The sequence below is a fragment of the Ursus arctos genome, unplaced genomic scaffold (genome assembly GCF_023065955.2).
Source record: "Ursus arctos isolate Adak ecotype North America unplaced genomic scaffold, UrsArc2.0 scaffold_6, whole genome shotgun sequence".
Taxonomy (NCBI): Eukaryota; Metazoa; Chordata; class Mammalia; order Carnivora; family Ursidae; genus Ursus; species Ursus arctos.
Genome location: NW_026623078.1, coordinates 80,173,999 through 80,188,219, shown reverse-complemented (window position 1 = coordinate 80,188,219; position 14,221 = coordinate 80,173,999). Strand labels below are relative to the sequence as shown.

General features: G+C 40.4%; 1 protein-coding gene across 3 annotated transcripts in view; it reads right to left on the bottom strand.

Moving 5' to 3' along the window:
• Positions 1 to 14,221, bottom strand: part of KHDRBS3 (KH RNA binding domain containing, signal transduction associated 3) — a 185,546-nt gene that overhangs the window by 89,075 nt on the left and 82,250 nt on the right. For 2 of the 3 annotated variants that reach the window (XR_008957876.1, XM_026495373.4), the window contains exons 3-4: positions 13,074 to 13,190; positions 7,207 to 7,353 (exon numbers count right to left, since the gene is read on the bottom strand). Coding sequence is in view for 2 of the 3 variants with exons in the window: in XM_026495373.4 (XP_026351158.1) it covers positions 7,207 to 7,353; positions 13,074 to 13,190 (264 nt within the window). In the remaining variant the exon portion in view is untranslated. The remainder of the gene's footprint in view (positions 1 to 7,206; positions 7,354 to 13,073; positions 13,191 to 14,221) is intronic. The other variant, XM_057308077.1, reaches the window with a different exon arrangement.

The following is a 14,221-nucleotide window of genomic DNA, read 5'->3' as shown; positions in this document are numbered from 1 at the left end:
TAAAGCCAATATTGAGTTCAGCATAGGTCGTTTTGGGAAGGGTGGAGCTGGAATCCATCTCAGGGGAAGGAAGAGGGAGTGGGAGAAAGTCACAGACACAGTGCAGGCGGGCGACTTTTCCAGCTGTGTGGCTCCAGGAAGAGGAAGAGGAGGGACTGCCACTTGAGCAAGGAAGGCAGGCTCTTGCGATAGAAGAAACAAGCTTTCTGAGTGTGAATAAAAGATTCAGAGGCTACGAAATAGACTTATACATTTATAAAAAACAAAAAACTCTGCTATTTCTTCCTTACTTTTCAAAAGCAGAATGTAAAAAATGACTTGAAACCTGTAGTGAAAGGAAAAGTAGCACAAACACCAGTCTAAAAGGAGTCAGTAGGAAGCTGAAACCATAGTAAGCAAACACTCGCAGAGGAGGGGGAAGGGAAGAGAAATGAAGACCAATTCAACCTGCTATGATTAGCAGGAGAGGCACAGGACCAGGAGTCTGGGTCTTCCTGCAGATAGAGGTTCTTTCTCTCACTTATTTAGGGCATTATGATCTCAAAAGAGTCATCTGAATCTATCATTATTTCAACCTCTCTAAAACAAGCCTATTAATATGTTCCTTACCATTTTACTAAAAATGTGTGAAGATTAATAAATTATTTGTAAAGCACATGCTAAAAAAAAATGTGCTACATAAATGCTAAATATTTGTCCTGTTGAAAAGCGCTAGGAGGTGTGACACAAAATTGTATGTGGTTCAAAAATAGATTCATGGGGGGGGGGCGCCTGGGTGGCACAGCGGTTAAGCATCTGCCTTCGGCTCAGGGCGTGATCCCGGCGTTACGGGATGGAGCCCCACATCAGGCTCCTCCTCTATGAGCCTGCTTCTTCCTCTCCCACTCCCCCTGCTTGTGTTCCCTCTCTCGCTGGCTGTCTCTATCTCTGTCAAATAAATAAATAAAATCTTAAAAAAAAAAATAGATTCATGGGGAAAAGAACACAGCATCCAAAAATACCATTAAAAATTTAAAAAGGAAAAAAAATTGCTCTAAGTAAAGTGATTACAATGGTGTCACAAAAATTAGAATGAAAGCCCATTTTAAACATAATCTTTGCAAAACTACATTTTCAAGAAGACAAACTGTGCAGTTAGAAACAAATTATGGAATCTGACTCAACACATCTGGGTTAAGCCTGAATTTAACCAGTTGGACTCACCAGCTTCGTGATGTTAGACAACTTTTTAAAACTTTAGGTGACTGTTTCTGTCTGATAGAACTATTGATAAAATCATTGTAGTTACAATTTTCTTGGTCTTTAACGATGATTTTAAATCAGGAGGGTAACCAAGTGACATATGCTAGCATACAGACTAAACGATAATTCTACATTTTAAGCTATTCATTGGTAAATTATCATTTTAACTCCCTATCAGAAAAGTGAAACTATTATCATGCTAATTCTAACATGTCGATTGTGAAGAGGAGAAAAGTGATCAGAATTCTAATTACACAGGTATACATAGGATTTTACTGTCCAGTAAATTTAGAACATATTTAAATATGTTAGCCTAGAGAATGGGAAGAAAGTTTTTAAATGAAATCATCAAAAAATTCATTGAAATTTAGTGGATTCTCTGCCAAGAATGTTCTCTTCAGATGTATTTGCCCAAACATGCCAATGATTATGTCAAAGATTAATCCTGGGATCAATGCCTGTGTTATAATCTATAATAAAGAACATAAATGTTCATTATTTGAAGACTGATTACATAAATTCTAGAATATGCATACGATGAAATATTATACAGACACTAAAAAGAATGAAGAGAAATTTTACACATCCTCATATGGCCAGAGGTCCAAAATAATCTAAGATTTAAAAAAAATAAATGTAATGAGAGAATATAGGACTTGTAGTTAAGCTAAACACGGAGCCTAGTAAAGCCTTTCCATAAAAAGCAACAATAAAAGCTAAACAACAATAAAAGTTAAAAACAATCATTCCAGAACTCTGGGAACTGACCGAAGTTACGTAATAAACTGAAAACACAGTAAACTTATTCGTGTCAGGTATGAAAAGTGGGAATCTGTAGCATTTTGTCTGGGGATGCTGCCATCCCCCCTCTCCAACCCAGATGATGTGCCAGTTCCACCATGGGGGAAAGACATGGAAACCAATAATTTGCTGCAGGGGGGATTCACTTAATTTGGAAGAAAGCGTGGGAAAAAAAGCCCTATGCATGGTCAATATCAGTAACAACTTGGTAGCAAATACATAGAAGTCCAGTGAATCAGCAAGCCTAATATTCAGGTTTGGGGTGGGGCAAGCAAGAGACTGGCAGACTAGCCAGAAGCTTAACAGCCATGCAGAGCCTTGATGTGTTCTCTGCACATCTCTGCTGAATGGAAGGCTATGCACACGTACAGCAAAGACTGGAGAGAGCTTAAAGCTCCCCACACATCCTTCCCTGACAGTGACTCTGGGCATGTGCAAAGGAGATGCAAGGATTAAGACCTTGGTCACAGGCAAAGTAAAGGCCAGGGCAAATGTGACAACTGACTAGCCTATGGGTGCTCCCCCACAATTCCATCAGTAGAGGGCGGAAGTCTTATTAACCCAGGTGTGTTGAGCACAGCCTCTGACTAATGCTGGTGATGTCTGAACAATGCTGACACGGGGATGCGCCCAGCAGGCCAGGCTTAAAATAAAAGTGAGAAGGAAAAAAAAAAGAACAAAGCCGTAAACCATGAAGTAGACAGACTCTGCTACTTTAGTCCAAGTCCAGTTAGATTTAGTCCAACTAAATTACTAAAGAAACGAAGGAAAAAAAAAACAAAAACCCGCGACAACAACCCTTGGAGACTAAAATGAATCACATTACAAATGTACTATATGTTATCTGAAGTGTGGAGTTTTCAAAAAAAAAAAAAAAAAGCTAAGAGACATGCAAAGAAACAAGAAAATGGGACCCATACACAGAAAAAGAAAGAAAGAAGGAAAGCAAGCAAGCAGGAAGAAACTGTCTCGGAGAGGGCCCAGATGTTGGACAAAAAAAAGAGAGAGAGATTTTCAGGAAAAAAGAAAAATAAGAATAAAAAGAAAGAAGAGAAAGTATAGCAATTTACAATTTAACCAAAGGAGTTCGACAACAGATTTAAGATGGCAAAAGAATGAGCCTGCAAACTTGAAGATAAGCTAATTAAAATTACCCGGTCAGCAACACACAGAAGAAAGGATGAAGAGAAAGGAGCCTCAGAGATGTGTGAGACACCATCAAGTGTACTGACATAAAAATCACGGGAATCCAGGACTGCACAGGGAATCCAGGAGCACAGGAGAAAGACAAAGGCAAAAAATTTTAAAGAAACAAAGGCTGAAAACACGCCACATTTGGAGAAAAATGTATACCTATGGATCCACAAAGCTTAATGAGTATGGAGAATAAGCATACACAATCACAGTCAAATTAACAAAAATGAAAGACAGAATCTTGGTAGCAGCAAAAGAAAAGCAACAGATCCCGTACAGAACAACAAAATCGTTAAGGATTCTTCTCATCAAAAATAGTGAAGACCAGAAAGCAGCAGACTGGCCTCCTACCACCTGAAAGTAAAATCTGTCAGCCAGGAATTACATAAACTATCTTTTAGAATATAGGTGAAATAAAGACATTCTGGGAAAAAACAATTTTCTTGAGGGGTAGCAGACCTAGATTACAAGAAAGACTAAAGGAAGTTCTTTGGGCTGCAAAGATGTATCACCATATGGCAACTCTATCCACAGAAAGAAACAAAGGGCACCAGAAATGGTAAATGTGAGGGTTAATAATACAAAGATTATAAAAATATTTTACCACAAGCCAGTATCCCTCATGATTATAGACATAAAGATCCTCAACAAACTACTAGTAAATCAAATCTAGCAACATGTAATATGACCAAGCAGGATTTTACCTAGGAATGCAAGGTTGGTTTAACATCTGAAAATCAAATAATGCAATATACTATTATTCACACACACACACACACACACACACACACACACACAAAGGAGGAGATAAATCACATGATCTTTTCAATGGGCTGAAAAAAAAAAAGACAAAATCCAATAGTCATTTATGATAAAACTCTCAACATCCACGAACAGAAGAGAACTTCTTCCACAAGGTAAAGGGCAGCAAGGAAACCCTTACAACTGACATCATATTTAATGGTGAAAGACTAAAATCTACAAGCAAAGATGTTCCATCTTCACCACTCCTGCTCAACAATGCATTCAAAGTTCCGGTCAGTGTGGTAAGGGAAAAATAATATAAAAAATAAAAGACATTAAAATTTGAAAGGAAGAAGTAAAACTTACTTTCTTCACAGATAACATGATTCCGTATGTAGAAAATCCTAATGATTCCATAAAAACCAAAACAACACACTAGAACTAATGGAACAACACAGCCGTAAGATACAAGATCAGTGTATAAAAATCAACTGCATTTCAATATCCTGGTAACCATCTGAAAATGAATTTTTTTTAAAAGGTTTATTTATTTATCTGAGAGAGAGAAAGAGATAAAGAGAGCATGAGCAGGAAGGGCAGAGGGACAGGGAGAGAGAATCTCAAGCAGACTCCCCAATGAGCGTGGAGCCCAATGTGGGGCTTTATCCCAGGACCCTGATATCATGACCTGAGCCGAAACCAGGAGTCATATGCTCAACCACTGCACTACCCAGGCACCCCTGAAAATGAATTTTAAAAGTTCCATTCACAATAGCATCAAAAAGTACACAATACTTAGAAATAAATTTAACAAAGAAATCTACGACTGGCACCCTGAAGACTATAAAACACTGCTGAAAGAAACAAAAAAATATCTGTTAAGTAGAGACTCTTCATAGTCGTGGACAGGAAAACTAAATATTGTTAAGATGGAAATTATCCCCAAATCGAGCTATAGATTCAATCCTCTGTCAAAACCCTTGGAGGGTTTTTTGTAGAAATTGACAAGCTGATCTGAAATATATGTAGAAATGCATAGGAACCAGAATAGCCGAAACAACTTTGGAACAGAACTTTTTCTTTAAAAAAGAATCAACAACCTGGATTTCAAACCAAATTGCTAGAAGGCTAAAGTAATTAAGAGCATGACACTGGCATACGGACAGGCATATAAATCAATGGAACAGAACCGAGAATGCAGAAACAAATCCATACATTTATGTTCAGTGGATTTTCAACAACCGTATCGCAGTTCAATAAGAAAAGGATTGTCTTTTCAACATATGGTGCTGGGACAATATGGTGCTGGGACAATATGGTGCTGGATAGACAAACCTAGATCCTAACTTCACACCATATCCAAAAATTAACCTAAAACTGATCATAGACTTAAGTGACAGAGCTTATATCTAATAAAATATTAAGAAAACACAGCAGAAAATCTTTGTGACCCTGGGTTAAGCAAAGAGTTCTCCTGGTCAGCCCAGATTCAAAGGGAGAGAAGTCAGATCGATGTCTTGGTGGAGAAACATAAAGGGGTGGAGTGGGAGGTCCTGTGGCAGCCTACGTGGCTAGGTCAGCACTCCCTAGTCCACACCGAATGACCACTAAGACAGTAAACCTCTCCTCAGTCTTGTCAGAGTAGCAATTTTATAACTGCTTATATGAATATCTGATTCTTATCTGTCTCTCCCATTATATGGACACCACAGGGGCAGAAAAAATAATGTCTTTTATTAGTTCCCATGTATCTATCACATAGAAAGTACTAAAAAACTTTATATCTAAGCTACATGAATAGGGGCACCTGGGTGGCATAGTCGGTTAAACGTCTGACTCTTGATTTCTCAGCTCAGGTCACGATCTCTGGGTTGTGAGATCAAGCCCCACATCAGGCTCTGCACTGGGTGTGGAGCCCATTTAAGATTCTCTCTCTCCCTCTCCCTCTGACCCCGCCCCCACCTCCCTCTATCTCCTCCCTACAAAAACAAAACAAAACAAAAAGCTAAATGCATAAATGGATCATCATGTTGGCTTGAGGGAATTAAGGAAATTGAATCATTTTCAGCTCCCAAGTAAAATGACTTAATACAATCCCATGGCTCGGTTTTCCAGGGAAATCATGATTTAAAATATCCTTTCCCTATAAATTCAACAATTTTCCCCACAGACAACATAGTCGTGATACATGTGCTGTGGTATGTAAGTCCATCTCCTAGACCAACCTGGGGTTGCCGAAGACAGTCTTACCTCAGGCAGCTGTTGGGCAGGTGTGACAGCTTCTCTAAATAAAATGTCTGAAGAGTCACAGTGTTCAATGGTTTAGCTTTTTTAAATCTAGTACATGCAAATAATATAAAAAACCTAAATTAACTTTCATAATGGAGGTAGGGATGTATTCTCTTCAAATTATCACATTCTTAGCAATGTCAAAGTGTCGCGGAAGGGTTAAAACAGAATAGCAATTGTTATATTAACAAAACATAAGGGGTCCCTGGGTGGCTCAGTCAGTTAAGCATCTGCCTTCAGCTCAGGTCATGATCTCAGGGTCCTGGGATTGAGGCTTGCATCAGCTCTCTGCCCAGCAGGGAGCCTGCTTCTCCCTTTCCCACCATGATCTCTCTCTCAAATAAATAAAAATCTTAAAAAAAAAAAAAAAAACCAAAAACAAATAAACAAAAAAACAAAGCATAAAACACCTGACAGAAACCAGCTAACTATCAGCACAGTGCCCTTCTTCTCTGAGCTCCTCATACTTATGTCTGTCATCATGTTTACCACGCTCTACTGACATCATTGGCTTGCGCTTCTCTCCTCCCCTACACTACAGAGTCCTCAAGGGTGGGGGCTGCTTCTATTCATGGCTGCTGGTCCAACACCACACAGTGCTTGCTGCATGGAAGGCTCTGATGCATTTATATTGGAGCACAATGGCTTTGTAGGTGACTTCAGTGTCACAAAAAGGCTGAGGACCTGTGAGTCCCAAAACCTCAACTAGTGATTATGTTCTTCAACTTTCTTGGCCGGGTAGCCTTACCAGTACTATCTAATCTCTTCTAAAAAACCCTTGCCTTGTTTATAAAGAAAGAAAAATGCCAATTCACAGGGATACTTTTAACAAATAAAGTATTGTGCAAATAATACTTACTGATAAGAATTACCAAGGATTAAAATAAAGGACGGACTTTGAAGTACAAATGAACTATCAAGGAAAATTGTACTAACAGGAATGAGGAACTTTTTGATTTCTTCCAGCGCGTGTCCCATCCGGGCATATGCTTCTGCTGGTGGAGCAAAGACTTCAATGAGAACATGGAGGTCATCATTGAGGTGGAAGTACTTTGCTTCTCCACTTTTCCTCAACTCTTCTTCCTGAAGAAAGAAAAACCATGCTTGAAAGGGTGTCTTTATAAGAAAAGAAAGAGGAAGGCTACACAGAGCTCCTCTGGCATGCAGCTGTCACAGAAGGTTCCCTCAACGGCAAGCAGCACCCTAAGGATGAGGATTAAAACACAAATCGCACCTTCTACGAAAACACTGAAGGCTTCCTGCTGCTATTGGAATAAGTCTCAACTCCTGCTACTGGCCTCAAGGGAGACCCTCTGCTGTGTGCCCGGGCTTTGTCTCCTCCCGTCCCCCCAGCCCGACCCCTCTCCAGGCGCTGCTCAGACATCTGGTCAACTGGCTGATCTCCTAAACTCCTTCTGTGCTGCTAACGCCGAGCATCTGTGATGCTGCCACAAACCACTTCCACCGTCAAATTACCTAAAATACCTATTGTTTCTTGACTATTATCTAATTTTCCTCACTGGAGGTGATCACAACAGAACAAAAACCATGACTGTCTTCTTTGGTGCTCACTTTCAAACTTGTCTAGAAAAGTGTCTGGTATACAGCTAACACTCAACAAATACTTCTGAATGATAGATAAACAGTTTTTACTCATTTCTATATTCATTTGCTCATTCGTATAGTCATTCAAAAAACATTTCTACATGCCAGGCACTGTATCTGAGGATAAAACAGTGAATAAAATAAATGGAAGACTTTATTACATGATTTTACATAATTATGATACACATTTAAAAAAAGGTATTTTTTTTGTTTACATAATGAAACTCAGGGGAAAAAAGAGGAGGAAAAAAACCTAGATCAGTCAGCAAGAAACAAATGATTTTGGTCCATTATCTTCTCCTAACCAGCATTCATTATAGTGGCAAATGACAGAATCTGGGTCTTTTAAAAGTCTTTGTTTCCAACTTTCAAATCAGACAGATTAAGATGAGTAAGTACCTACACCTAGAGTGATTTCCAAAACAGGGGGAACCTTCCTGGCCTCTGTAAAGTACCAAGCCCACGAGAAGGAGAACCCCAGAACTCCTGGCAACAGCACCGTCTAATTGCACCGCGGGCCAGGAGGTCAAAGACGCACAAGCACCCTCGACTCCACTGTGTAAGACTCCGGCTTGTACTACTTCATGAATATGATTCCTTCTAAAGAAAAGAGAGATCTAGAGCATGACAAGGAAATGGGGTTTTGAGTCAGAAATACCCAAATTGCAGCCATGCCAGACACCAGGTGTGTTTAGACAGATTAAATGTAATCCAACCCTTAATTTGCAAAATCAAATTGGTGTTAACGTAAGTATATTAATGCAGGACCGTTGAGAAGAGTGAAAAGGACCAACTTTCTGTAAATGCCTGGCAAACGAGAGCAGGTACACACTGCTTTACACAGGCTAGGACTCAATAAATGTCACTTTCCTTCGCATTTATGGAAAGTAGGCCAGAAATGGAAGGAAAAGAAGGAAAAATATTTGAAGCAAGGAGAGCAAATACAAGCTACCATAATATCCTCTGCATTTCCTTCGAAGTTGGTCACGTATAAAAAGCACAATTCTTTCAGGCCAACGGTAGACTACTTGTTCTAATCGGAACACTTTCCATCACTTGATCTGGGACTCTGCCTTTCAGAGCTGAAGTTTTAAACTTCATAAAATCGAATTTTATGTTCAACAGTTCACTTCTGAAAGTATAAACTACTGACATAAACACTGCTTACTTCTCAAACACAGCATCACGCTAAGGACATTAATGAGCGTCTGTAACTGATTCACAGCGCGGCCCCGCCACTGCTACCCCAGATGGAGGTGGGAAGCGAGGCTTTCTTAGCCCAGCCTGCTGTCACTCATCTCCACACAGCGAGGAGCTTTACCAGGTTCTTTCCTGGGTTAGCAGGGACAGGCGACATGGTGTTTGGGCAAGAACACAGACTTCGTTTGGAGTTCTGCTTTCAAATCCCGAATTCCACATTTACTGTGTAACTTTGGCCGGGTTACCTTTTCATCTTGAAGAGGGGATTTTAAGTGCAGAGCAACAGTATAGGAACTACTGCTCACAGGGTTGTTGGAGCAATAAAGGAATCGTCAGCATAGTAATGAAGAGTTATTAGTAATATAAAGGAATTGTAGTAAAAAAAGAGTTTCACGTTTATGGACACAAAAAGTCTTTAGAACTATGCTTAGTACATAATAAACAATAAATGATGACTACAGCATTAATTATTCTATTATTCTATAATATAGATGACAAGGGCAGAGCAGCTAGCACGCTGGCACGAACTGAAGGCTCGACAGACCACAGCATTACAGTGATTACTATGCTATGTAACCAACTGACGCAAGTCAGTAATGACTCCCATAATTTCATCAATGTAGAAAATACAAGAATAAAATGAATTATGGTCTCATTAGAATTTAGATAGTGAACACTTTGAAAAGCTAAAAGATGAGATTTTAATACAAAGTAATGGAAATCTCTTTAAAAATAAACATTATTAACTGAGAATTTCTGCAGACTAAAAGGATCAACAGAAATCAGCATTCCAGAGCACAGGCAGTGAGGACCCGACTGCAGCACAGGACATGGGATACCAGTGTACCCACTTCCGTAGCAAACCTGGTACTTGGATTATCACCTGTGGTGACGTCAGTGAAATGCTCTTGAAGATGTGACCAATGGCCACGTGTGGCAGAGGACGGCCACAGCATGATGCGCGAGAGGAAAACAAGGTGGGGGAGTGGGGTGAAACGGGTTGCTGCTTACTCTACTGGAGTTCCAAAAAGAAAATGACAGACTCAAGACTTGACATTATGAGTTCAAGTCTCAAAGAGCCAGAAGTAGCCTAGAAGGTTCACTACTTATGGAGCCGACTGGGAGAAGCAGAGTTGAAGCCTGTGTGCTCCCGAAGGATGGCCGACTGCGCAGCCACCTCTCCTGTGGGGTTTAGGAAAATGTCTGGAGAATAGTGAAGATCTGAGAACTGGACTGGCAACATATGGGAGGATTCAAAAGACCCTAGTATTCAAATGTGAAGGCCCCACTGAGCCTTCCACACTGGCAGAAGCCTATTGGTGAGACTTCTCTTACCTTGTTTAAATAGCCGAGGTAGTTCCTTGAAAGGAGAGGACAATTCTCAGGCTTTTTTTTTTTTTTTTTTTTTAAGATTTTATTTATTTATTTGAAAGAGGTAGCGAGAGGAGAGAAAGAACACAAGTCGGGGGGAGGGGCAGAGGGACAGAGAGAAGCTGTCTCCCCATGGAGCAAGGGGTCCAACACTGGGCTCGGGTCCAGGACCCTGGGACTATGACTTGAGTCAAAAGTGGACACTTAACTGACTGAGCCACCCAGGTGTCACACTTTATTACTGTTTCTTGGCATGACCTCCTGGCCTAGGCTCAGATCCTTGCTTGCCGCAGGGATGCAGAGAATAAGAAAGCTAATAATAGCTGTGAACACCTCCTTGTGTACATGTGACACTTCCTTGTCTTCCCAGCAAGCATCTGGGGCCTTTTACTAGAGCGACCATGCACTGAAAAGAAGAAATACCCAGAAAGCCTGAGGATTAACAAACCTGACTGAGCAGATGCTGCTCCGCTGAGGGCCACTGATGACAGGGGGGTCTACAGGGTCAACAGATAAAGGACTTCTGATCCTATCCCTTGACAGCAGCTCAGTGGACTGTAAACCCTGAATGTAGGCTACTTCCCCAGTTCCTGGGTGTCTTGATGAAATGAAATGATCAGCCACTTACAGAATCTCAATAATGATTCTCAGACCAATGTGGTCAAGGACACAGAAATGAGAGGATTAGTGAAGGGTTGGTAAGTGGTCTAGGAAAGCAGCCGAGACCGACTGAGTGTCTAAGAGAACGGGGTACTCCATGCAATGCACAGCAGTCACTCAGTGACCAGGGAGACAAAGGGACTCATTTCAGTAGGTGTCAAAGCACCTCATTCCCCAGCCACCTCGGTGCTACTCAAGGGACTTGAACAGTGTCTGTGGTGACAGAGAGAGAGGTTAAATATTACTTCACAACAGACTCCCCTCTAAAAGGATTCTTAGCCACTGCACTGCTGAATGCCCAATATGCCAACAGCAGAGGCAGCCCTTAAAATGACAACATAATCTGGAAAAACCACCAAGCCCTGATAGCAAGGTGATAATATTTAGAATCCTTTTCAGTAACTGGGTAGCCAGGCACTTGCCATTACTTGGACATATAATCTAGCTAAAGACTTGCCTTCCTTGCTTCCTTTGTACCTGTAAAACTATCTGTGGCACCGTCATCCCTGCCACCAGATGCCACAGGACGCTGCTTCTGACGAAAATATCTCCCTTCACAACAAACAAAATAAGCAGTATGCTGATGAATTCCACTGGTCCTATCATGTACCTCATGACCCGATGGCCCTTACTGAAGACCTAAGATATCAGCACCACACCAAAACCAATGACGTTCTGTATGGTGACTAACATAGCATAATAAAAAAAATATCAGCAAGGATGGGCTAGTTTCCTACAAGTTATATAAAATTTCTGACCAACTGACCATTTCCACGAACTGCCAGAACAGATGAGTCAGGGAATCAAAGTAACATCATCTGAGTCAGCAAGGCTTAAGGAATAGTTAACCTAACCTGGTCACGCAGCAGAATTATTTCAAACACCCACTGAAAATTCATTTTGAGGTTCTACCCTCAAAAGGTTGTATGGGAATCTATATTTTTAAGCAGCATTCCATGTGTGTATGATACATAGCCCTGTTTTAATCAAATAATTTAATTTCCCTGATTAACCCAGATAATATACTCAGATTCTCTAAATCTCAGTTTCTTTACATGTAAAATAAGGAAAATGTTATGTATCTTCCATCATTTTTCTAGGGATAACACGGAGTAACGCACTCGCAGTAGCTGTTCGACAAAGAAATGGCAGCCATTTTTTATTATAAAAGCCTTTGTTTAGATGGACTTTTGTGTGTGTGTGAGGAGGCTGGATTTTGTCTAAATAGCGTTCTTGTGTGACACAATCATTGCTCAACATTTCATGGAAAGTGACCACTGAATGCGGTTCTGGTTTCCAGTCGCATCAATCTTTTCCGCAGTGACAGAGCAACAAGAGGACAATGGAGAGCAATGGGATAGCACATTAGGAAACGTGAAAACTTCTTTCAGAAGCAGGACATTGAAGAATGTGATCAATAAAAATAACTCAGTAATTTTAGCTTATTACAGGAAAAAAAAAAAAAGGCAGTTGGCAGGAATAGAGCCAAGTAGAGCTACTGTGTGTGAGGATACAAAACCACTATTAAAACATTTAAAATCAATTTTAACTTGATAAAATGTATAGGGTATCAAACGAAGGGCAAAAAGAGCAAATCCGAGTGTATACTTTACAACTATCTGAAATACGGGCATAGAAAAAGGGCCCCCAAGAACGCATCAGAGATGCAAACAGAGGTGCTGAGACCGCAGGTAACTCTTACTTCTCTTCGTGGTAATTTCAGTATCGCGATACTAAATGAAGTAACAGTTACAGACGTGCACGTAGGACACCGTATATTCTGAAACCGGTCCGGGTGACTCATTTCTACACAGCACCACAAACTCATCCCCTTATACAACACTTTCACATAATTTCATTCGTGACCCTAGCTAGCTCTAATATAGTTTGTATTAACACAATGCATAATCTAAAAGTACATTATGTAACTTGTCTCCAAAGTAGCCATTGTCTATGATGAATGTTACCTTTGCCTTGTCTCGCATGGAACCTTTCCCAAGGATGGACATTTTTGTCAAGGTTTCTTCTTGTAAACGCTTCAGAGAATTGCCACGGGGACCCAAAAGTTTCCCCACAAAGTTGAACTAGGGAAAAAACAAACAAACCAAATTTGTAACATTCATATCTGAAAGTAATTTATTAATCATGAATGTCAGTAAACACTACAATACATGGCACATCGCTAATAATGCCAAATATTTAAGTCCCTGCTGTATGCCTCACACTGTACAGTTTTCCAGAAACCACATATAACAGGGCTAAAAGATGTAAAGTAAAAACCAATCATGTCAACGATGGCTAGATTTCACACATTATAAACTAAGCTAATTCCCAGAAATCCTAGGTTGCTCCTGACAATTTTAACACACATTTGACTTCCACCATGAACAGTGCTATGACGAGGATGTAGGTGGGGAGGATGCAAGGGGCTCTAGGCTGGTCACTACAGAGTGTCTGGGTACCTTCTGCCTAGTCACCACTTGAGCCTTGATTAGTCAACCAGGGAATGCGTTGGCCTGGATGAGTTCTCAAGGATTCGTTGACTCACAAAGCTTTACGACAAAATCCATCTATCTCTCCTTAAATAACTAGCTAGGAAAATGTTGACAAATTATTTAGTCTTGATTCTTAGGGCTCTTTATTTAACAAGCAGAGCAGAAGTGAATTCATTAAGGGTATGGACCCTGAGGCTACATTGCCTTGGTTTAAAAACCTGGCTTTTCCATTTACCAGTTGAGCAACCCAGCTAGTTAACCGGGTTACCTGACCTCTCTGTACCTTGGGTTCCTCGTCTGTAAGATGAGAACAGTGAAAGACAACAGAACCTGCCCTCAAAAGGCTGTTAGGAAGATTAAATGGGTCCACATGAATGAATCAGAACAATGCTTAGCACAGAATAGACAATAAATACACCTTGAATGAAAGGATTGTTACTAGGAATTTCACACAACTTTTAAAAGTCTTAACATAATTAAGGTAAGTCATGAATACTTCTCGTTCCCAGAAAGAAAGTCAGCCCTACTGACCAGGAGGGAAACTGTTCTCATTGGCAAGATTCCTGATTACAAACTCATGCAGCTGCTGCTTTTGGTATCAGCTCTCCTCCATGATCTAT